Source organism: Vanellus vanellus, assembly GCF_965231255.1.
Source record: "Vanellus vanellus genome assembly, chromosome: 1".
In the NCBI taxonomy this organism is placed as follows: Eukaryota; Metazoa; Chordata; class Aves; order Charadriiformes; family Charadriidae; genus Vanellus; species Vanellus vanellus.
This window is the reverse complement of record NC_138905.1, coordinates 12,875,767-12,901,156: the sequence shown is the minus strand read 5'-3', so window position 1 is coordinate 12,901,156 and position 25,390 is coordinate 12,875,767. Positions and strand designations below refer to the sequence as shown.

General features: G+C 41.9%; 1 protein-coding gene across 2 annotated transcripts in view; it reads right to left on the bottom strand.

The window, feature by feature from the left end:
* Window positions 1-10,262, bottom strand: part of MAGI2 (membrane associated guanylate kinase, WW and PDZ domain containing 2) — a gene marked incomplete at both ends in the record, with an annotated part of 783,510 nt that extends 773,248 nt beyond the window's left edge. For both annotated transcript variants that reach the window (XM_082498651.1, XM_082498652.1), the window contains one exon: window positions 9,962-10,262. In XM_082498651.1, the coding sequence (XP_082354777.1) occupies window positions 9,962-10,262 (301 nt within the window). The remainder of the gene's footprint in view (window positions 1-9,961) is intronic.
* Between the last annotated feature and the right edge of the window lie 15,128 nt (window positions 10,263-25,390).

Sequence of the window (25,390 nt, the reverse complement as noted above, 5' to 3'; positions counted from 1 at the left end):
TGCATGAGGCAACAGGCAGATATAACAAACCCACCCGGAAAGAGAAATCAGAAACACCAGCAAAACAACCCCTGTCAATATAACGAAGAGGAGTCACAGACATCACCTAATACTGTCACGTGCAGAGTGGGCATCTCCACAGAATTCAGCCTCAAGAAGAGTTTTGCATAAGAATAGTGTAGTGGCTGTGCAGGACATTTGGGGGGGGTAATTACGCTTTACCTAACCAAAACACATGATAACTTCAATGGAAAAGGCATTCACCTCCTGCCCCATTCTGCTACAAGAGCTGAGTTCCGCTGCCTTTCCCTCTCCACGAGGACCACACGCCAGTGACGGGAGCACCTGCGTGCTCTACTGGCTTATTAAGTTTGCAACAGGACTCTGAAACACTTCGAAATATAAAAGGCTGTTCCTATACAAGGACAGAGAATTAAAATATAATGGGATTAATCCTTGTTTATACAAATGTAACATTTTTGGAAGTGTAAGAGAGGCTTATGTGACATTTATTAATGCAGATTTAGCACAAAGAAGGACTTGGTAAGGCAATAACAGAAACTAACACAGCCATTTCATTTCATACTTGTTAAAGAACCAGCCACGTGAATGCAACCTGTTAGAAACTATTCCATATAACTCATACAGGGTATAAATAGGACCATTCCTCAGTTTTCAATCCCATTTTAAAATCGAGCAAACAAAAAAGATGTGTGTTGTAAGAACTGAGATGTGAAACGGATGTCCTGGAATGAGACTGATGCCTTAATTTTGTTTCCTTTCAGCTTCTGTAGCACGAGTTAGGTGTGGATTTATGAAATTGATATATTTTATCAAAAATATGCAGATTAATTCATGATTGCCATGAAGGAAACAAAGCTGGAAGAATTTTTATTTTATTTAAAAAAAAAAACACCATAACGTGTACACTTTAACAAATCATATTCCACATTTCATTTTGACAAATGCAAGAACAATGTGCGATATGAAGATACTAAGATTAAATAGGTAAGTAATAAAAGACGACTTGTACCCGTTTCCAGGAAGGATTTCAACTCCGGAATACTAATGTTACATTAACACAGCTACACAATTTACTTGCTTATATACAGTGTAGAAAATTTTGGTCATTATATTCCTACTATTATTCATAGCAAATCTATCAGCACTACTCATAACTATAAAATCTATTTCTAGGTTGTTTTGTTTGGGTTTTTTTTCTGCATACTGAGGACACAATATTTCTTCTATTTGGAGTTTTTAAAAACAAACAAAGAAACTCACTATGGCTCTGCAGACAGTGAGCGATCTCAGTTTTTCCTCAGTGTCTGATCTAACAGATTTCCAAAGGAAAACCCTGGCCCGCAGTGTGATAATCTGGGGACTCTGAAAACAATTTAATAATTCTGGATAATTCAACGAAATGACTGCCATCGATGGCTATAGAGACTACCATATGTTGTCAAGGCTGTGTCACGTATCTCCCGGACCAGGGACAATGGGAGATTGTTATACCAGGCTTGCTCCCATCAAAACAGGAATGATCCGGAATCATGGAATGCCAAAATTCTGGGTCAAAACAAGTTTCTGCGTGCTTTCTGAAATAAATTCAAGCATAGAGGGTAGAAATATCTTACTGGCAGAATAAACTAATTGACGCCAATGCCAGACCTGAAAGACGCACTACTTGAAAGGGTCAAGGTGAATTCCAAGGACACAGGAGGCCCTGAACAAAGATGCTTCAGTAGCAGAAAAGCTGTGGAGCAGGCAAGAAGAAAGGGCGTTGGTGGCAGGTAAGGCTCCATGGTTTGTAAGAAAGAAAATTATACGGGGGAAGCTCCTTGAAGTACACTGATCCGAACCAAGGAAGATTCAAGAGACTTGGAAAAATGTGACACAGAAATGTAAGGAGGCATTATTTCACCTATGGCTTTTTTCTGACAGTGGACATAGCCACTCTATTTTGTCTGCAAACCACAAAACACATGCACACTTGTTTTTTTCTTCCATTTTCACACGGTCTTAAACACCTGAACTATAACTCTTTGCCATGGTTTGGGCCGGACTGGCCACTGACAATGAACGACAGATGCTCTAGGGGCTTGTGCCAGTACAGGCAGGGGACAGGACACCCTGGCTGCCCAAGACTGAAGGTCTGAAAAGAAAGGCGCAGAAGTTACTTTTAAGTGTTTCTGGGCCAGCACTACTTCTGAAGGTCGATGACACCACAACTGTTTTGGTACCGGAGAGGGAGGATGCAGAAAGTCAGCCACGGAGGTGAAGGTGCTGCCCAGCAGCAAGGGACCCGGCATGCTGTTCTGGCAGGACGGCAACTAAACACTACTGCGTGAATCTCCCTTTTTGTAAGACTGTCACACACATACAAAAGTCATCCTACACAAATATGTGTTTCTCCCCCGTTTCTCAGGGGGCACCATGGTTTCACCCTATTTCAGCGAGAACTTGGAACAGAAATATAGATGCATTAAGAACAACTCCTGATGTCAGCTAAAGATGAAGGAATACACTTTTTTTCATTGGAATGAGTCAGTTGTGGGTATTTTAGAGGGTCAGCTTTAGCCCAGCATGAGATTTCAACATATTTTGAAGAACTAAGACAGACCTAGAAAATGCACATTCCCTGTGCTCATTTACACTGTGCTGGAGAATCTCCTCAGGGCTGCTCAGTCTCTCTTGAATATGACAGAACATTTCTAAAACCACTAATATTTTAGTTTAATAACCTCTGAATATTTTTTCCCGTGACTTTCTCTCCCCACATTTTACTTTCTCCATTTTGTTCCTTGTCTTTCTTTCCCTCGTCTTGAGGGAATTGTGGAAATAATCGTCGCATTATGGAAATAATCAAAGACATTCAGGAGAAACATCTGAAGCTGATAAGCAGAGTGAAACAGCATTATTCCTATATTATAATTATAACCTATAAATGAATGAGAAGACACCTGGAAGTGCTGTGTTGACAGCAACATACCTTTTCATTAAGCCTCCTGGATCCTAGCAATCTGCACATCTGGACTGAGAGTTCAGAAAGGATGCGTTTGTGGTTCATTTACACACTGTAAAAAGGGTAAATACACGGCAGATATAAACAAACAGCAGCCTCCTGTCAACTAAGCTTCTATGAAGAGTCCAAATTATGGATAGGAGGTTTGAATAAATGAGACTTTTTAGGCTAATGTTAAAAAAACATTCAAACCGAAAGTACTGTTTTAGAGATTATCGACTATCAATGAGATTTTTTGTCTGGTTTAGGAATGCTAGATAAAGTTCCTTTTGGTTAAAAGCCATTCAGTCTCTTCCTTTGCTCTTGCTTCTGTCTGCTACTCCACTTTCCACTGTGGTAGCTTCAGCCTACAGTAAGAAAGCCATACAAACGGCAAGCGAGACTATTACACTTTCTTAAGGGGTGGATTTCCATGAGGTTGAAAGAAAGCTGATTTGTTATCAATTAGGTGTGCTGAAGAGATACTGTTGGGACCACAGCCCCTGTGATTTTAGAAAATTCAGTTAAGGCCAGCATTGCAATGACATTCAGCAACAAAAACCAAAGATAGGCATTTTGCTACTGAAATCAATACCTTCAAACTCCGCACTATAGACTGCAGCTGCTTGGGTAGGCATCTAGTCAATCTTATTCCAAAGTTCATGGTGAATTTCTTTGCTACTGCAGAATACTGTGCCATACTGCACATTGCTGGGCCACCAGAACGAACAGGGTCATTGTAACTGTCATATATATATACACACCGAAACTCGTACAAAAAATATTCTAGATTAGTACTGTAGCCCATAAATATCATTATATATTATTGTGTAGCAATACTACACAGTCTTACACACTCTCAACCTACAGATCAAAAGTCCTACCCATTGCTCTCAAACAAAAAAAATACCAATGTATATGTATAGTCATATATTTATAAACACATATTATATGTATGGAAGAAAAAAAAATTACTTCCAGAATGTTGACACACTCGAGCAATAGCACTATGTTCTTTGACCTTTGCCTTGATGTTCTCCAGAAAAAAAAGTTTCCCTTTTTTTTCATTTGTTTATATCGCTATGAGGAAGAGAAGAACAAGAAACATCTGCTTCTACAACTACTGCAGTGCTTTCCTCTCCATCACCCTTTCTAAATCACAGTTATGATCACCTCCCCACATAAATCCCTTCTGAAGGAGCACTTTTTCCATGTATACACCACTTCTTGTACACAAAAAATGTAGATGAATAATTTATCAACTCTTTCATGTCATGAAAGGAGCTCCTCATCTATAAGGAGCAAAGAGAAGATCACGAACACTGAAAGCAAAAGCTCAGAATCCATATCTTTCATGAAATGCTGAATTAATGCAGGTGAGGTTATAGGATGCATAAAATAAGTCAGACGCAATTTTACCCCCTCGTACCAGTACCTTCCTTTGATGTCAACAGTATCAACAGATGGACAAGTGTTAGTGTGAGATGAACTTTACCATATGTGACTCAACAGAACTAAGCAGAGCATTCTCAATTATTTCATTTCTTCAAGGAAATGATGCACTAACAAAGTCATGGCCCCATCCTTTAATGACACATTTGTAATTCTCAGAGAAGGAAAAAGACTGATGAATATAATTCTACTGCCAGTGAACACACAGAGTTCCTGACATGAAACATCACAATCTCTCTGGAGGAGGTGAAGAATAAATCACCGGCTACATGAGTCAGAAGTCAGCTTCAATGGTCTTTAAATTAAGATGGACAAGCATAAGAATGACATAAAGTAATAGTAGAAAGAGAACTCATAATTTAACTTCTAGAATTAGTAAAATCCTAAGGAGCACAAGTTAGGAAGAAGGAGTAGGTCTGAAGTACAGTTTATTTTCAAAGAATATCTTTGCATTACATACCAGAAGTGTAACCATGCAGGTTTTCATAGTTCTTTGGGTTTGGTTTTTGCAATAACTTGTGAATTTTTTTATTTGGAAAAATCATGCAGCTTTCTATTGTAAAATATTGTTCTTTATATTAGTGAAGAAAATTTTATTCAACGTTCACATATTGGAAGATAGTATATATTGATACCCAGGAAGAAAAAACACAAAAAGACAATCTGTATGCACAGAGTATTTTAATGAATATAGAAGAGAATTATTAATTTAAATGACCAAAGAAGTGTCTTAAAAACATAACTATACATATGAAAATGTGTAGGAAAAAGTCTATAGAAAAACAGTAACATTTTTACCAGCTGACACGGTATTTACACGTGCAGGGCAAAACTGGAAAACCAAAAAGATTCCTGTACTTGTCTGTCTAAAGGCTTGTCTCAGACTTTTAAAGAAAAAAAAAAGTTAACAGTAATCCAGGCTTTAATTGCAAAACTCATGGATGAACTCATTAAGAAAAAGCAAACAAACAAACAAACAAAAACAAACCACTACAAGGCTACTAAATCCCTGAGCCACAAGCCACTGGGTGCTGGGACAGTCCTGTCCTGTCCCTTTACTCTTCACCGGGAAACCGCTGTCACCACTACGAGAAATAGGATGTGGAGGATGCGGACCTGCACTCTGCCCAAACATGGCCACTGTTGTATCTATCCTAATGAGGGTCCAAATCTTCTGACTGGGAAAGCACTTCCAAATATGCCCATCTAGAGTCAGCAAAACATTTTACCATATGATTACTGTTAAGTAAATGATTAGACTAAGAAAGTAAAACTGGTTTTAAATCCCTGCTTACATTATATATACTAAATGCCTTTTTGCATAAGGAGCTAAAGCATTATGGGCTGAAGCTTAAAGTCTGGTGATTTGGTCAAATCAGAGATGTTAGAAAGTGCCAACATAAGGTACCAACATAATTCAGTTCAACTACTAGTTTCATATGGTCATACAGCTAATTAGTTCTAAAAGTAAATAGAATTGCTCAGTTAGTCAGATCACCTGGTTACTTAGTATGTCTAAACCATTCTCCTTGAGGAAAAGATGTGTCAGGCAGCGGCTCCAGGACAAGCCTGCTGCAATGCTCCCGAGTTCTGAAATCCATGTTTTCAGACCATTCGTTGGGATTCTGATGAGCGCATCTGTGAAAGTTTATAACTCTATGCAAACAATAAAGCTCCTGGTTTATGCCGTACAACTGAGGGGGCTGTTCCTGCAACCCTTTAAACTAAAACCAAAGCTGTACTGGAGAGCGTGCACATCACGGACTTGTGTCGCCTACAGATGGGAATTACTGGAGAAAGATGCTGTGGATCTGAGACAGCAATGATGAACAGAGAGTGGAACTGGAGACAACACTGCTCCTCGCATGACTCTTCCCCATGTGATTACTTATCCAAATTAGGATGCTTTTCCTTAACACATTGCTACTTTACAACTACGCATCTGTGCATCTGTGGGAAGAAGATAGTACTTAATCTAAAATGTTCTGCATGTAAAAACAATCACATTTGAAATTCAGAAGTATTTTTTTCAGAAACAGTAAGGCTCTTCTCTTCACCAGAGTGAGCAGAAGGTCAGAATGCTTAACAATTGCAAATTATGCCCGACTAATTTGACTGCTGTACAAAATTCTCCCACTGAAAAGGTATATATTCAAAAAGCATAGGCCCTTACAGCGGAAATCCTGTCTTCTTCATTTGCTGTCAAGGACAGCTTTGCCATTGACTTCATCTGGGCCAAGATTTCACCCCATGTGTTTTAAGAGAATTTCTGTGGTTCTGCCAACAGTAGCACAATAAGTGGCTCGCAAAAAAAAAAACTAACAAAAACCCCCAAACAGGAAATAGTCTCCAAGGAATACTTCTCTGTGAACTCTTACAACTAGGACTAAATAATAATAATAATAATAACAATGGTTCTTACAATCTTTTCTTTCAATGCAAGACCAGGCAATAATTTCCTACATTAAAACCTTATTTATAGGGTGTCATATTTAGGAGAGTTCTATGTCGAACCATGTCGTGGAACTGCTAATTAGTTTCTCATGATGTTTACTCCTCCTGATTATATACAGCAACTCCTACATTATATGATTGTTTTTCCTAAGTTAATATTTTTAGCTCAAGATGTTCAGCTCACATAAAACAGCTATGTTCCATCGGACTTTTTTTAAAGAAGTATTTCACCTTGTAATGTGATAAAAGACAAACTATTTCATTATTTTGAAGAGGGGGGTGTTTAATCAACCACAACATAATGAAAAATCATGAAAGCACCTTTATTTTCCATACTTCAGAAGAGCTAAGCTAATTCCTTCAAACTGAATTAGCCATTCCCTGATTTCATCTACAAGTGAATTGTCTCTTCCAAATTATCAAAACTTTCATACAAGCGAAATACTCACAGTCTCTTAAGCATCGCATTATAAATAGTCGTGTCCTACCTCCACATTTCTCTCTGACTTCATTCCGAGGCAGCACTGAAGAAGCAGCTACAGTCACATGGTGCATTCAAGGTCATCCTATTCTAATTTACAGAGATATCATTGATAAATTATGCGGAAACAACACTAATGGAGTCATTAACCTTGTTCCAGCACACTAAAGGTGTTTTGTAATTAAAAGGAGAACAAAAGTTACAAAAACATATAAGGATTTTATTGCCCAGCTTCTTCTCTCCTACACACTGCTGCAAAGTACTGTTGGGAAATAGTAATTTGTTACTGTGAGTAACGTAGATGCCTGCTGTTTCTGCTTTGTAACCAAGGGGTGCAGAGATTAGTCTGAATTACACTGAAGGAGGTAAAATACACAAACCATTGACTTTTTTTTTTTAAAAATAGGACGTTGGATCCAGAAGGCCTCTCCCTTTAACGAAGTAAAGGATGCTGGAGCAGAAGAAAGATCATTCCAGCCAGGAAGTCTCTCTCAGTCCAAGAATTTATGCAGAACTGTCATTTCCAAACAGGCACTCATCTGGCCAGTGCTTTGAGGACTCGCATCAAAAGTGTACTACTGTGTTAACATACTGAAGTGAAACTCCTTAGAGATACATATATAAAACAACTAGGCAGAATTTAGAATTCATCCTCTATGTCTCATTCAAGAGACTTGCAGTAATCCACGGACTAAAAGCCTGACTAATGTCCCTAATTCATGTATGACAGTTATCTTCATTAAGGGTGCACACATTAATGAATCACTGGTGATGGCTTTGACTTAAAAAGAAATACTAGAAAAACAGTGAAGAGGTGGGACAGAGACTGTTTCACATAGTAAATGAACGTAACCTTAAATTGGCATTATTGTAAAGCATCTGTAGTATTTCTGCAAATAAAAATGCAAGAATTTAAATAACTTAACAGACAATGTACCCTTATCATCTTGACACTTCCACTGCTGCTTCTTTTTGAATCCCGTCACAGTAAGATGACTGACACTAAAATTATTGATGAAAAGAAGGAACTACAGAGCAGGTTTCCCAGAGTTCAGGTGCCCAGAGATGACACTATACTGCAAGAGAGAATCCATTATACTCCTTTCTAATCTTCACTTATCACATAAACGATTGTGTCTCCCTTCATTGCCTGACTATCAAGATATGATCTACAACGTATTGCACAACTTACCCAAAAGGACAAATAGAAAAATCCCAGATCATATCTTTATTTAGGGGTTTGACCTTATGTAGATAGCGGAATACATCGTAAAGTACATTCTGAAGGCCTGAGTGAAAGTCAAATTCTTTCCACTGATTCTGCCGCGTTTGGATAAACTTATCATTGGCATATCTCTCAAGCATTCAGAAGTATGACACATGCCACTTTAAACGACAAACCGCCAATTACAAGGAGGGAGTTAAATGACAAAATGATACCAAATGTCAGAGGAACCCTCCTGCATGTCCTCTGAGCAAAGGCTGCTGCTGCTGCCGGCACGGAGCACCGACGCCTCTGAAGCATCAAACATCTTCCCACTGCAGAAAGCCCCGAGTTTTCAAGGGCTGAGCTCACCGCCCGGCTGAAACGCGTACTTTACTTTAGCAAAACGCGTACTTTAGCAAACTGCGTACGGCCGCTGCACCATCCACGGCCGCGGAGCCCCCCCGGGCTGTGCGCCCAGAGCTGCTCACAGCTCCTGTGCTTCGGAAATGCCGCCGGGGGGGGGCAGGAACCTCCCCGCAAGCGCTCGGCTGCAGAGAGCCCAGCTCAGCACAGGTTAAAGCGCACAGAAACAAACACGTAAACAGCATCTGTGGAGTCTCCTCTCTATTGACTTTCCTAGAAAGGCATTCACCTATTACAGTACTTCAAAAATAAATCAGAATAAGAGAGGCAGAAGTAGACCGTTCTCTCCCCAAAGTTTCTTCCCGCCTCTCCCTCCCACTTTGTCGGAGCTCCCCGTTCCCCGGGATGAGGCGATCGTTTTCACCGGGGATCAAATGAATGACTTTCCCGCTAATGACACTTAAGACGATGCTAAAAGCCGCCCTGAATGCCACCAGCGACCCGGCGCCCAGCGTGTCCCCAAGCCGAGTCGCCGGGACCGAAGCAGAGCCGAGGGCGAGCCGCGCTGCGCAGCCCCTCCCGCCCGCTCCTCCGGCCCCACTGCCGGCGGCCGGTACCGGTACCGGTGCCGGCGGGGCGGGCGGCGGCGGGGCGGCGACGGGGGGGCCGGTGTGTGTGTGGGGGGGGGGGGGGATGCTGCCGCCCCGCCGCCCCCTCCCGCGGCATGGCGAAGCGCTGTCACTGACGCACATTTAATTCGCCCGGCTGCGGGCACCGCGCCGCGCCGCTCGCATCCTCCACACCCCCCCCCTCCCGCCGGCGGGGAGGGGGCGGCTCCGGCGGGGAAGAAGAGGGGAAGGGGGTTTGGGGGGGGGGGGGGGGGGAGGGGTGCGTGGTGGGGAAAGTCAAACTGCAGCAACAAAGTTGCTCCCCCCAGACCTGCCCCGGCCCCCCAAAGGGGGGGGGGGGGGGGGGGGGGGGGGAGCCGTCCCCGCCTTACCTTGCTTGACGCACTTGAGGCGGATGGGGTCCTTGCAGTGCTTGATCACGGCCAGCACATCCCTGATGGTGAGCCCGGCCACGGGGGTCTCGTTCACCTCCAGCAGCAGCTCCTCCGGCACTAACTTGCTGCCGCCCTCATAGGCCACCTTGCCGGGCTTCACCTCCCCCAGGTAGGGGAACTGCCCGTTCTCCGCTCCCCCCTTCAGCTCGAAGCCCAGCTGCCCCTCCGCGTTCCTCACGATCACGATCTCGTGGACTCGGCTCGTCCAGTGGCTTTTCTTCTTCAAGCCCTTGGACATTGCCGTGGGGATGCTCTGCCCGACTCCCTCCCTGTACGCCGTGCTCCTTCCCTCCCTCCCTCCCTCTCTTCCCCCCGCAGCCTCCCCGGGGCAGCCGGGCTCCTCCGGGGCAGGCTCGGGGCGGGCGGGCAGCGGCCGGCGGGAGGGAGGGCGCGGCGGCCCCGCGGGGCTGCGAGCTGGGTCGGGGAGCGCCTCTCTGCCCTCTGCCTCCGGCTCTAGCTGATATCCATGGCAGCCGCGGCGGCCGGGACCCTGCCTGCGCCTGGATGTACTAGTTGTAGAGAAACTGGCAGCGGGGAGGGAGGGAGGGAGGAGGGAGGGAGGGGAGGGCCGCGGCGGGGGGAGGAGGAGGAGGTTCGGTGGCGGAGCGAGGCGGGCGCTGCCTCGCCGCTCCCGCCTCGCCTGACCCGGTAGTGAAGGCCGAGAGAGAGGCTGCCTGGCACGGCCGGCAGAAGGCGGAGAGCGGCCCGGGCTGGGGAGAGGGGGGTGAGGGCGGAGAGGGAAGGCAGCCGGCGGGGAGAGCGGCCCCCGGCCCCGGCCCAGAGGGGGCGCCCGGGACAAGATGGCGCGGGGGGCGCCGGCCGCCCCCTGGCTGCCTGCCCTGCCGGCCGGCCTCCCCCTCCGCCGGGGCGGGCGGAGACACCCTCCCCACACACCCTCGCCGTGCCCGCAGCGTCCCCGAGCGGTGTGCTGCAGCTCGGGGGGGGCTGCCCGAGGTGGGGAGGAAGAGGGATGCTGCGGGCCGGTGTCGCGGAACGGTCGGGGTTGGAAGGGACCTGCGGAGATCACCTCGTCCAACCCCCCTGCCAGGGCAGGGTCACCCGCAGCGGGTTGGACAGGAGCGCGTCCAGGCGGGTTTTGAGTGTCTCCAGGGAAGGAGACCCCACCGCCCCTCTGGGCAGCCCGTTCCAGCGCTCCGGCACCCTCACAGTAAAGAAGTTTTTTTTTCTCATGTTCAGACGGAATTTCCCGTGTTCCAGTTTGTGCCCATTGCCCCTTGTCCTGCCGCTGGGCACCACTGAAAAGAGCCTGGCCCCATCCTCTTGACGCCCACCCTTTAGATATTGATAAGCATTGATGAGATCCCCTCTGTCTTCTCCAGGCTAAACAGACCCAGGTCTCTCAGCCTTTCCTCATAACAGAGGTGCTCCATTCCCTTCGTCATCTTTGCAGCCCTCCGCTGGACTCTCCAGTAGTGCTGCTCATGTCAGGGAAGGACCCAGTGACAGAGTTGTGGCCAGAAGAACAAAAGTCATCCGCTTGCTTCGAGGATCTCAATGTTATGAACGTTCACAGGGTGATTTCCCTCCGTTTGGAGGTCTCACGCTTCAGTTCATTGAGTTGAACATGGGCACAATTTTTAATGCCGGTTGCTTACTGTGGCCACAGGAGGCAGGAGCTAATAGCTCAGATGGGTGTTACACCTGAAGAGGGTGTAACGAAGACAGGGGTGGCAGTTTTTTCTATAAAATCTACTTAGCGTCACCCAACAGATGCTCACCACCCTCACTCAGGTTGCCATCTGCTCTTTGGCCATAAACCCCAAATGACTGTAGTGGCCAAAGACCGACATCTCCAACCTCCGGAGCATCTCTCTGCCCAAGCACTGGGGTGCATTTTGTTCAGCAGGTGGTACTGTAACCCGCTCCTCCGGTGGGCTCGCCTTTAATTAGTTCTGTCATATGCCTAACACGTGTGAGAGCAGTGGAGTGTAGCAGTTGGCATGTCTTTCCGAGATGCTTGCCTTGCCCAAAAAAATAGTTTCCATCTGAAGGGGAGATTGACAAAATACAGGCAGAGCAACCTCCTGAGTTTAAGCAGCACAGTTTTTGTGGCCGGAGGACGTGGGAGAGCAGGATCCGTGAAGGCAGGGGTCTGCAGGCTGGGTATGGAACAGGGGAAGGCGGGAGAAAGGCAGCGTGTGTTACGGCACGTGATTTAAAGCTGATCAGATATTTTTAAAATTTCAATTAAAGTGACTTTGCAATGAAATTTTTCGCAAATTGTATTGCTGTTTTCCCTCTAGGTTCCTATGGAAACAGGCCTTTATGCGATCATGCTTGGCTGTGTCTCCTTTACTTCTCCAATAACTTTTGAACTGTTGGGTAGTTTCGCCCAAATCTATCTCACATATAATTAAGATATTTTATGAAAATAGGCAGCTGGGTAGGGCTGACAGATCCTGTAAATGTCCCAAAGGCTGTAACATGAACTTGCCTCTTATTAAACAGCGATTCACATGGTTGAGAGACCATATAAATGTCTTGGTAATGAGAAAAGTTTCAATTACAGCTCATTACAGCCTCAGTGTAAGTCTGTGGGAAACCGGGGTTCTTCGGTTCATGTTCTCCCAGAATTACTTGTTTAACGTCCTCATGCACTCAGAGGTGGAATGGACATGTGCAGGGGGAGGAAGATAGCAACGAGGAATTACAAAAGTCTGTGTCCTGCAAGTCATTTCACCTGCTTCGCTGTGTGGGCCTGTCCAGTGCTGCAAAATTCTGTACGTGAGGGGCTTCACAAAGCGGATTAAAGAATAAAAAATACAAGACCCCACAAAACTGGAAGTAAGAGATCCATAAGCACAGACAGCTGAAGATGGGAGGGAAACTGGAAAGGTACTTCAACTGGAAGATACTAAGAGGTTTTCATTGCTGGGACAAGGGTTACAGTGGTGCTCTCCTTTTCCAAAGACCATCCGGAGTGTCCTGCTGCCACTGGGAGCAGGGTCTCTGGTCTGGACAGAAATGGGCTAAGACATTTGGAAAGAGAGCAAGAGAGTCACTAGGTTTGTTTCTCTCTGTAGCCCTGCCCTTGCCCTTTTAGTTCAAAAGTGGGGTAGGAAGCAAATGGCTAAAAAGCGGAATTACAAGACGTAACATCTTTTATCCTTCAGTTTCCCAAACGTTTCCACAGTCACTTCTTTGCTGAGTTCCTTGCTCTACTAAAGCCTACCTACTAAAGTGGTCACCGTTTCTTAATATAGTTTGTAGTCATTCTGCTAGTATAGCATTGCAGTTGTTGATTCATCAGATCAGTAAAAGTCAGTTTCTAAATAACTTCATGTCCACCACAATATATGTACAGCACTAGAGCATCTGCCAAAAATGCACCTTTTAAAAATATGTCAGGAAATACACATCATTAATATTTAGAAATATTCCTAGGAGATGGGGGAAGGGAATCCTGTGGGCACTATTTTTCTGTTTCTTAAGGTCTCCCATAGTTTATTGACCAGAACTTTTGAAGTGCCCATCACCATTTTAAGTCAGATGACACTTACACTAGGTAGTAGGTAGACGACTTGCCAAATAAGTGGCGGCACAAACTCCCATTTTAAAGGGCCTACAAATCAGAGCATTTCTGATTCGATACGTGTTGTGGACAAATCAAACTGAATGAGCTCTTCATTTCTAACTGGTTTAGACAGTTGTATTCATCTAAAATAATACCATGTAGAGCTGATGGATGTGTTGGTCCGGAGGGGCATTAATTACAGTTGTGTTAAATTTGCTTTCTGAAGGTGGGCAGCAGCGTGAGCCAACGCAGGCACCCACAAGGTGGCAGGGAGGTGGGGGGAGATGGAAAGAGCCTTAGCAGTTTTCCCAAAACAGAGCTGTGTGTTAGTTGATCTTCATACCAGGAAAGGATGGCAGTTTTCAGGTTTAGAGGTAAACAAAAGTTGGTGAGTGGTAAGGCAGGTCATACCTGTCAAGATCCAGATAGAGTGACGGATACTGTAATTAAAGGATGACTGAGGGATACAGTATTTCTCTGCAGCATTCTCTTGTAGTGGGCATAAGTTTTTAGAGTTTTGGATTGACTGTGCATAGATGAAGCCTTTGCTATCATATCACCACTGGTTTGTGTTCTCGGGCAGTAAGGAAACTGATGGAAATGCGTAGTTTGCTTTGGTCTTCCATGTGAAAATATATTGTGAGGAAATTAAACCTCATTTAAGGTCCTTTTGCAGCATTTACACTCTTTCAGATAAGTTTGTTTCAGTTTTACGGTGCTAGACCGGCAGCTGTAGAACAAGATAATCTTTGTCACTGAGAGAACAAGTGTGCCAGCGCGTGGCTGAGGGGGAGAGCTTGCAGATTTTTCTGCCTGGCCCCTGAAGAGCCCAAAAAGGACTTTGTGACTTGCCAAGATCTTTCTGTTAGTCCTTTCCATTGGGTTTCAGCCCAGGAGGGCATGAACTGGTCCTGAGTGTGAATGTAAGGGTATCTAACTAACATGAGGGGTTTCCTACGGGGAGAAGTAACAGCAGCACATAATGAAACACGTTCACCAAATACGGCACAAATGCCTTTTATTATTCCTTTAAATCTGGTACACAGGAACCAGTAAATCACTGTACTTTTGGGAGTAAAGTTGAGAGCACAAGTAAGCTGAAGTGTGAGACTTCAGTACATAAATGTATTTTGTAGCTGGAAAGTAATCCTTCCTACTGTAACGCTACAGATTCAGTAAAAAAGTAACTGAAGTCTGTCTGTATTTTCAGAAAGTGACATTTTTGGAAAAGTGAATTCCTTAAGTAGAAAATGATATATTGCATGTGCCATAGGGCAAAAAAAAAAGGAAAATACATCCATTATCTACTATTATTTATGCAGGAATAGAGTTCTCTACCTTGTAATTGTATGTGTAACGTTGGACTTGAACTCAGAATACATTAAATTTCCGTCTTTGGCTCATGCTTCCTGCGTGGCTGGACACTAACTACATGACATTGCCATCTCTTATTTTTTCCTTTTAGTATGGGCGTAATCCCTCTTTTCTCTCACAGTTTTCTGTTTAGGTGTCCATTACCTGACAGCCTTACTCTTACACGAGGCTTTTCAACACTACAACCTAGGTCCACCACAGGACATGTATTCATCTGGGAGTTGGGCAGAATTCAGATGTTTAAATCCAAATTCAGAAAAATTTTGCCTATGTATTTAGTTGTCTGAGAAGATTGTGATAGTTAATCTTCCCAGCAGGAGAGCTCTAGTGTGTTCACTGCTTTCACTGTCTTCTGCTGGGAGTTTTAAATGTTCTCCTCGGGATTCTGAGAAGTTCCTAAGTCCTTTTTATCCTTTGGATAAAAATGACAAATTCCTAGCCTTGGCAAGTTGCAAAATGCAGCAAAGAGTCACTAAAAGTTTGTTATGGTATTTACTATTGCCACTCACGTCTTTTATGAGCCTAGTTTTACTAGTGTGAGCCTTGTATTATTACTAATACAATCTTTTCCGATTTTCTGGATTTTGAGAACTTTTGCTTCAAAAAGGCTTAAACCGCAGGCTATTTATCTAAAACCTCATTTCCCAAGCCCTCCATATTCTGAAAACTTTCATTAAAAAATACATGGTTTATATTACTACAAAGCCAAATAAGGATTTGTTTTGGTTTTGGTTTTTGTTTGTTTGTTTGTTTGGTTGGTTGGTTGGTTGGTTGGTTGGTTGGTTTGTTTTGTTTTTTAAAGTCTCAGATCAAAACCTACCATAGTTTTGGCTATCAGTGCTTCAAAATAAACTGTTATTTCATTGTAGTCTTCAAACTTTGTAAAACATATATCTGGTTAGAATGGAAAGTGATGGGAAATACTCAGCTTTCTCAACCCTTTAGAGGATTTCTGTTATGGCAATAGCTCTTGCAGAGGGCAAATCTGATCGCTTCTGGTTGTGAACAGAAGGACAGGGGATTTCTGGAGAGGGTCCAGCAAAGGGCTACAAAGATCATTAGGAGACTGGAACATCTCTCTTATGAGGAAAGGGTGAGGGACTTGGGTCTTTTTAGTCTAGAGGAAAGAAGACTGAGGGGGGATCTTATTAATGTTTACAAATACTTAAAGGGAGGGTGCCAGGGGGATAGGTACAGTCTTTATTCAGTGGTGTCCAGTGATAGGACAAGAGGTAACGGGCACAAACTTGAACATAGGAAGTTCCATCTTAACATGAGGAGGAACTTCTTTACTTTGAGGGTGGCAGAGCACTGGCACAGGCTGCCCAGAGAGGTTGTGGCGTCTCCCACTCTGGAGACATTCAAAACCCACCTGGACGCCGTCCTGTGCAAGTTGCTGTAAGTGACCCTGCTCTGGCGGGGGGGTTGGACTAGACGTTCTCCAGAGGTCCCTTCCAACCCCAACCATTTTGTGATTCTGTGTGAAGAAAATAGTCTCCATGCCTGGGCTGAAAAATAAATGCAGCCTTTGGGAGTGAAGGACAAATTAAAATTCATCTAAATAATATAGTTTTCAATGAGTTCATAAGATTGCAGGAGACATTTTGTTCTCTCCTGATCGCCTCTCTATTGGTGTTTGTTTTAAATGTGATCTTTTCCAGTTTCCTTCTTCTCTCTTGTTACCAGACCTCGGTATTGTATACTTCCTGTGATGCTCATGCTGGCTGCTCGTGAGTTGATTAAGGTGAGATCGAAAAAACTTGTTGGAGGTCAAAAAATTCCCCAGGGACAAAGTTCTGGGAGACAGGCTGTCAAAATAAATTTGGTAAGAGCCATTAAAATAAACAAATGACGGCCTCTTTCCGCAGAAACGCAAGTTTGAATTGCATCCCACTAAATACCCACTAAAACAAAACTGCACAGAATACCCTGTCAGAAAATCATCCTTTAAATTTGACCTCACCCGGGGAAGACAGCAAGCCTACAAGTATCCGTTACTGCGAATGGAAAGAGAAGAGTGAGGCTCGCACAGTGAATCAGGGCCTCAGCAGGGTGGTGGCAGGGGTTCTGAAAAATACCAGGTGAAGTGGCCAGGTAGGTGCCAGGGTTTGGAATGACGACTTCTCCGCCACCGTGGCGCGGGTTTGTGCACTCGCTAGCTTAAATGACGCCGTACCCTCTGGTAAGCCTCATTGGAGAGCTGTAGGGTATTACTGCATTGAGTGATGCGGATTAGCCTGTGTCTTTCGCTGAATTTGAATTTCTGGTATCTTCATTTCCCATCATAATATGTAGTATTCATTGATTTATTTCACAATTAAGATACCTATAAAAATTAGTTATCGCTCTTACACGATGATATCTTAGATTAACAAACTACAAAAGACCTATTCTCTGATTTTTTTTTCCTTGCTGCATTTTCATTTCCCTCGGATTAGACCAAAATGAGGCTTTCCTCTTTCATGTCTATAATCAGTTTCATTTTACGTTTCGTATGAACCAACAGTGCTGCCGAGATTGATCTCACAGCGTAGCTGGGAAAGAAGATGAATATTTTATGAACTTATAAAAGATAAAATGAAAGCATATTATTCTAGAGATGTATTGTTCATGTTCCACGTAAAATTGTGACAGCATGTCCATTCAGAACCTTATTTGCACATCTCTCTCATCTCTGAGAGGAATCACCTTTCCATGTCAAGATTCTTGCGCTTAATGTGATTGCAAAGACTTTTTGTCGTGAAAATTAGCAAATACTTTTGAAGTTAGAAGTAGCGTATTTTCACACAGACATCACCATGGAAATTTATAAAAGGTTACATGTTTTGTAGATACATTTCCATAAATATTAAAGCATGGTGCAGTGAGGAGTTTAGAGAAAATGGCTCTAAAATAATACCTGCACAAACTCACCCAAATGCTTGTCACCGCTCAGAGGCTGAGAGGGAGCAAAACTGTGTAGGAAAGATTTAGACCTCAGTCAATTTTGAACTTCAGTGTGAGTGGCGCCGAAGCACTCAACTGGCCAAATTCTCAACTTTTTTACCTTAGTGAGCCTGAAACTTTAGAGAATTTAGTTGGGTGAGGATGATATCTTTTTTCCATTGCTCTGCCAAGCTTTTAAATTCGGCAGAGCGGCTGCCTTGCGCTGCTCCATGACAGCCGGAGCGACTGGTCAGAGGCTGCTGAGGACCAGGCTCCAGCTAGTCTCCACTCCCTGCTGTGGATGCTTTTCACAACTGCAGAAACATTCAGATTGTTTCCAAAAGCTGGTTGTACTGAAAGATTATCTAGTGATGGATGGATGTTTAGGTAAAAGTATCATCACACTGAGGTTAGTGGTAAAAATGTTTTTGAATTACCAGGGCTTCATTCCAGAGCAATACAGAAATACTGCCAAAACTTGTAAATACTAGGGTAAACTTAGAGGCTGATAACCCCTTCTTTCTGCCCTACACCCAGAGTGTGTGTGCTCCAGATGATGCGACATGAAGGCATTTGCACCACCATGCATGTGCATAGCGCCCTCATCAAATCTCATCGCCGAGGTCTTATTCAGTTTTATTTATATAGTTCTGGAATTGGTGCACGCATGCTTAAAAGCACGTGATGGGCTTTGCTTTGGAATTGAGATGATAAACAAAAGTGCATTCAAGGAGGCTGAAATACGTTATTGTGCCGTTTTGGCGTTATTCTCGGAATATGGCTTCATGCTCAGTCGTGTTACTGGTTGTACATTAGGCTCAATAAGAACATTCCTACACAGGTGCTTCCATCAATAGCAGCTCACAGAGTAGGACTGCACTCTATTGCCAGGTAACTAATGCTGAAGGTCTGCTCTCGGAGGACTTTTTTAGAAAAAAAAGAAGCTTCAGCTGATATAATGACCTAAATATAATGATTTGAGGACAGAAGATTCAATCAGGATTTCAATTCAAGATTTTCACTCCCGTAAATTGTAGGTCAAGTCCACAGTTTCCAGGAATATTTGGGCCTCAATCGCAGAACCCTGATTGATCCCGCAAAAAACTCTCAGATAGGCACTTGCAGTGAATTTGAAGAAAGAAGTGTGGCCCACCCTCAGGAAGCAACACAGGCCCAATTTAGTTCCTCCTGCAGTCAGTTGGGAGATTTGTATTGAACACATAGAATATAAAAATAGAAAAAAAAATTCAGAAGTCATATTATTAGGATTTCGTCTTTGGAAATGTATTTGCTTGTGCTGGGAGGAAAAGATACTGTACTTTGTCATTGCCTTGTTATATGATAGCTGGAAATGAAAGAAATACTGTGTTTCCTAGACTGGCATAGGTGTTGAATTTTTTATCGCTATTCAAAGGGAAAAAGGTTCTTACTAACTGACTGTAGTTAGAAACATACCTGAAAAAGAAACACTGCATGAGCAATTGGATTATTTTGGAAATTTTCTGCAGATTATTTAATTAATTTGAGATACTTCATTCAAGGACAAGCTTGTAGGTTTTCTTCTACCTAAGTAATGTTGGAGCTCTCATAACCTTCATGCCATGATGGTATTTTTTTCTCATAAGGACTCTTTATTTGCGAGTCTTGTTCTTTCTTGTCATGGCCAGGGTCTGGGTTGCTGTATCTGAAGACAGTAACACTTATTCTTTTGTCTCTTTCAGCAAATGATGTATGAATTGGTGCCTCCAATCCACAGTTCTGCTACTGCAACATGATGTCCTTCACTCCATTGTTTTTCACCCCAAAGTTAATAAAGAGGCAGTGGAATAAGCATGAACATACCATCAGGTAAATAATGAGACTAACACCATGCACTGAGATTTTAAAATGAGTTTTTTAATAGGGTGGAGAGGAAGAGGAAAAGAACTACTGTCATCAGAAAGAACTTTGCAAAGAATCAAATGATTCTCCTCCCCCAGACATTATGATATATATTGATTTGGGATGTGTCTTGTTTTCACTTTACCCTTCAGAATGAATTATCTTCCAGGCAGATCTACCATTAGCTTGCATTTCTCGTAGGACTCCTACTATCACCAAGAACTTTGTGCTGTGCAGTTACATCATAAGAGATGGTTCATGCTCTGAAGAATTTATAATCCAGATGTCATAGGTAATAAGGGTAAAAGCAGGCAGGATCACATCGCTCCAAGATCACTTTCTGAGCATATAACAGAAGTTGAGGGTGTTTGAACACTAGAACAGGTTGTGCAGAGAAGCTGTGAAGTCTCCGTCTTTGCAGGCACTTAAACCCCAATGGGGCTCAGCCCTGAGGAGCCTGCTCTACTTGACCCTGTTCTGAGCATGGGGTTGGACTAGCTGATCTCCAGAGGTCCTGTCCAACCTCGACAATTCAGTGACTCTGTGTGACTGCGTTGGGAGCAAAGTCAACCAGGTCTAAGTCTCTGGAGTCTTATGACAAAACTGTTCATTGAAACACATCATCTTTGCCATAAAGTTGTACAAAACCAATATTGTTATGGATGGAGACCAGCTGTGCAATTATTAGATTGAGTAGTACTTCTTCATATCAATTGTCCCGTTGACTTATATATTAAATTGACTTCTGAGCACCTCTTGACCTGAAGGTCAAGCTGTTAATCTGCAATTCAATTTAAAAATTAATTGGCACTGTTAAGACACTTCTTCAAAAACCAGATTAATATCCCTCTTAATTTCCAGACCTAGGAGCCCTGAATGAATTAATAAGGTATTAACTGGGTTAATATATCGACATTCCTGGAGTAGTAAATGGGTGCAACTGGTATTAATTCAGGTGGTCTTAGATTGGAACTGATCTCTCCCAGTGATGAGGGAAAATGGCAAATTATTCATTTGACAGGATTTTGTCTCTTGTGGGATACGCTTTAGAAAGGAGTGCTGGAAATAGACTAACATGTTGCATCATGCTACGCAGATAAACTAATAATGAATTAGGTTTTTTACTTCTTTACCAGCGATCTCAGTAGGTGAAATCCAGTTTTCAGTGAGTCCCACGTACTGCTGCATTTGATGTCTGACTTAAATGTCGTGTATGCATTTTTATGCGTCAACGGAAAAAATCTGCCCTCACTGCTTGCACTTAAAAAGAGTGCTTCACTGGCAGCTGGTTCCCTGCACTACTGGTAGGAGAAAAAGTGTGACCTACTCAATTAACAATATTGTTTTCTCAAGTACTTCAGTGTTTTCCTGATATCGCTCCTTCAGTTCTGGTCTTTAGTAACCTCAGGATGCTCTTCTCTCAAAATATATACAGGTTTCCACCTGCAGATTTTGTGTACGCACTGGTATTTCTAAAGCAAATCTGAACATTGAGGTACTTTAGCTCCTACTAAAGTCCATCAGTCATAGCATTGTCTTCAAAAGAAATAGAGGTAGTCAGATTTTTTTTAAATCCTTTTTTTTTATGAAAAAATACTGAAAGTTATCACTTTTGGATTGTACTGTAGCAAAGTCTAAGAGACATTCATTTTTAAGCTAATATCTTCTGAAGTTAGACTGTTTATTTAAAAAAAAAAACTTAAATCCACAGCAAACAAGGAATCAGACTAGATCTTTCACGGTGCTTTTATTACAGGAAGAATTTCTGAAGACATTTTCAGTCATTGCAAAAGAGTAATAAGTCACTTTATTCCTTAGACAACAGTAACCAAACTGTTAATAAATAGGTCAAAGTTAAATCTTTTCAAGGTTGGTTTGATTTTTATACATTTAAGGAAAATAAGTAAATTTTGTGATTTCAAAATAGCAAGTCTATTCCAGCCAAAAAGAGCAAGTAAAATAATTTCCGATCCTTCTTCTCGGTGTAAATATGATAGTATTTAACTCTATTGAATTGTTTTGTGTAGCATGCATGTTATAATTAATTATCAAAACAAAGTCTATGTTAATATTAATGGAAACAAAGTCTATGTTAATATTAATGGTCTCAACTTAATCCTAGGGGGAAAAAGACTTAAAAATTAAATTTTAATTTCTGTTCTTAATGATTTATTTTGAACTTCAGTTTTCTACTATATGTGCATACATCCCTCAGTTTACTTTTAGTTTGACATTTATGTGCTATCTTTGAGTAGTTATAAGATTAGTTTGTCGTTTGAAAAGTGGGTGATTTTCTAGGATAATTGCTGGAGATGTAGAAGGCAATATAAATTGTTTACTTTCATCTGACAATGAATGTAACTGCTTAGATTTTTTTTTTTATTCTGAATCACAGACTTTTTTTTTAAAGATTCTAGAAATTAAGATTCAAGCAGCAATTTTGACTGTTATGATTGCTTACTCTTCATGAGCTCACTCCTTTTTGCAATACCATTGCACTTGACAGTATTCGTTACTACTAACACTTGGCTTTCTGCAGTGATCAGAGGACGGTAGTAGGCAGGTGTTACGCTGTGACTACTACTTACCAGGAAAAACTTGCTCCTTATCCTAGCCCTTATTCTTCCATCTGCTTACTTCACTCACTGTTGTGCCTGGCTATAATCCAGATTTGTAAACTCTTTTGGGGACTTGGATTTTTTTTTTGTATTCCATGCTTCTACACAACTTAACATAGAGAGTGCAATAATTATCTGAACGACAAATATTGTGGCAAACTGAAGGGCAAATATTGTACTCTGCAGTCTTGCCTCCTGACTGTAAGAATTTAACGAACTCTAGACCACATTGTGGCTCCATCCCTGAGGATGCAGCTCATTTTTCTTGTAATAGGAATAAACCTCCTTAAGTGTCCTTATTTGGGTTAACTCATACAAATTTTAGAAAAAGGGATTGGTGTATCTAATACACCAGACTAAATTAGTCAAGAAATGTAGCCATTTATCATTACAGTATCTTGGTGTTGGTGAATTTAATGTAATCGATGCTTTTTAGTTAAAAAAAAGAGTATAGCATTTATTAACTATTAACTTAAACTTCTTTTCTAAATTAACCAATGAGCTAATCTTTGGGTAAAATCAAAGTATAGTTAATACCTTTTAAAATAACCTGCACTTTTTCAGGTTTGTTTCATCATTTCACATTTGGATTTTGGATGCTTTTTCCCAGAAGTATTAACACTTACTGTAGCCTGTTGTTAAACTGTGATTTATGGCAACGTAAAACAACACAAATGGCTTTAGATTCTGAATGCACGCATTTTTTAATATGCATTGAACTTTAAACAAATAAGTGGTTTCTTTACTTTAGGGGGATAACTCATTAAAGGAGTACAAAATACCTGCAGGTGTTTCTAAGATCAGGGACCTAAATGCTTACATTGACATAGAAAATGGAGTTGATATGGCCTTTAAGAAGCAAAAGGGTAAAGGATTTTAAATTATGTTTGAGGTGTACAAAAAGAATTAAAAGATACTTTATCTACAAAGTTCGCAATCTTTTCTCAGGCTCTCCCTCATTTGCTTCAGATGAGCTCTAAAATAATTCTGTATTTACATTTCATAGCATTATTTTTAGGTTCACCTCACCTTACAAATTTTACAAGTACAGCTGAAGTTTCAACTAGTACAATGAATTACGAAACCATTATTCAATTTTTTTTAGCACAGTAATGAAATTCTGATGCTTAAACGTTTGACCTTAAACAAATGAAATATTTCTGAATGTATGGGCCACCCACTTGGGAAAGAATCAGTTGGACAGAATGGTGTCCCCGTGCACTGCCCTTTGCAGAATACCATTCTCTACTATGTTGTTGTTTATTTATTATCCTTTTAATGCATTATTGCATTCAAGATTTACTTATATAACAGGAGAGAGAAATAATTTGTGGAGTAGTAGATGGAAGTTAAAACACACTGCTTTCTATGTTAGACAATATTTAGTTAGAAACATAACAGAAAAGTCATGGAAAATGCAATTTTCCATATTTTTCCATTGTGTTAATCTTTTCTGTTTCTTCTCTCTGCGTGGTGTGTTTAATCAAATCCATCAGCCTGAAGATTCCTGCCTCTTTAGATATCCCTTGTTGGAAGAAATTAATGTAAATCTAGCCAAGCCCTGATTTGAACAGGGAATTATCTTAAAACTGGCTTTGAGTGACAGTCGTGTTTGACTTTTTTCTGACTTAGAAATATTAATATACCTCTCATACTAAAAAGCTTTTCATAGTGAATTATAAATTATTCTGTTTCTCGAGGGGGGCACTTTAATTGCATATATACACAAAAGTGAGGAAACAATAATGTAATTATTATTTAGAAATAATGATAACTACTGTGTCCAAATACAAGTTATTATAATACTTAAGCTATTTCTGATTATTTCCCAGATCTGTTAACAAATGTGTACATGCAAACATGATCAAATCCCTACTATGACATATGGTGTAATGTTTTTAATGGAACATGATAATTAGATGACTGAAGGAGATGCAGATTGATACTTGATAATATTATTAGGAAGTGGATTTGCTTTCCTTACTGTGTGCCTCCCGTCTTCTCTGAAGTGTTGGATATAAGATTCCGGACCATTTCTCTAAAGTGCTGGTGTTCATTCTTCCTGTTCAAATGAATAGGTGTTAAATGTAGTTTTGGTGTCTGAAGCTTTCTTTGATAACCAGCTGAAAAACTGGGCCCACCCAGCAAAGTCCACCCTATCCAGATTCCTCTCAAGCACCTTTGGCAAAGCTTAGAGAAATAACTAAGTTGTCAACAGACAAGAGGGAGGTGGAATCACCTGGCTGTGGGGTTTTTAAGTGCCTTCTCAACATCTGGTGTTACATCGCAGAGGTGAGATCTCCTCTGCTCAGTAGATCTCAAATAGGGGGGTCCTACCAGCGTCGTCAATAGCATAGCTTGCCAAAGCTGTCTCCAGGAGCACCAGAGGAGAAGCAGAAACTCTCTGGTCTCTAGGAGCTGGATGGAGAGCTCCGTTGGGAAAAGGGTGTCCGCTTGGAGAACCATTGCAGCAATGGAAGAGATCCCAGGAACAATACGGAAAGAGCAATGGTGAGGCAGGGCTGAGTCAGGCCATGTACATGAAACTCACAGGTATATACAGGTCTATAATGTCTCTCTTCACACTCACAGACTCATAAAAATATGTTGGGGTTTTGCAGGTCAGGCATTTCCTTTCACCTCTTTTCAAGTGTTCCTGAGTCCCCATTCCCACCTGGGGGTAACTGGTGGGAAAGTGGAGCTCCAAAATCATACACAGCCTTTCCCTTTGAAAAAGCAAACACGGTAACCTACCTACTGGTAGTCCAGGCCGGTTTCATTAAAAGTTGTGAAATGCTTTGAAAATTATACTTACTAGATACTAATCCTTTATTATTGTGCTACGTTCCTGCGTACATGTGGGTGAAATATGGACATGTAGTTGTCTCCTTGTTTGTGTAGAAACTCTGAATCTTAAAATGAATGTGTATAACAGGTTGTGTTCAGAGAAGTTCACATTAGTAGCTGCAAGAAGCATATATGTAATTCCTTATAAATATATATAATATTATCTATATAAAAAATGTAAATTCT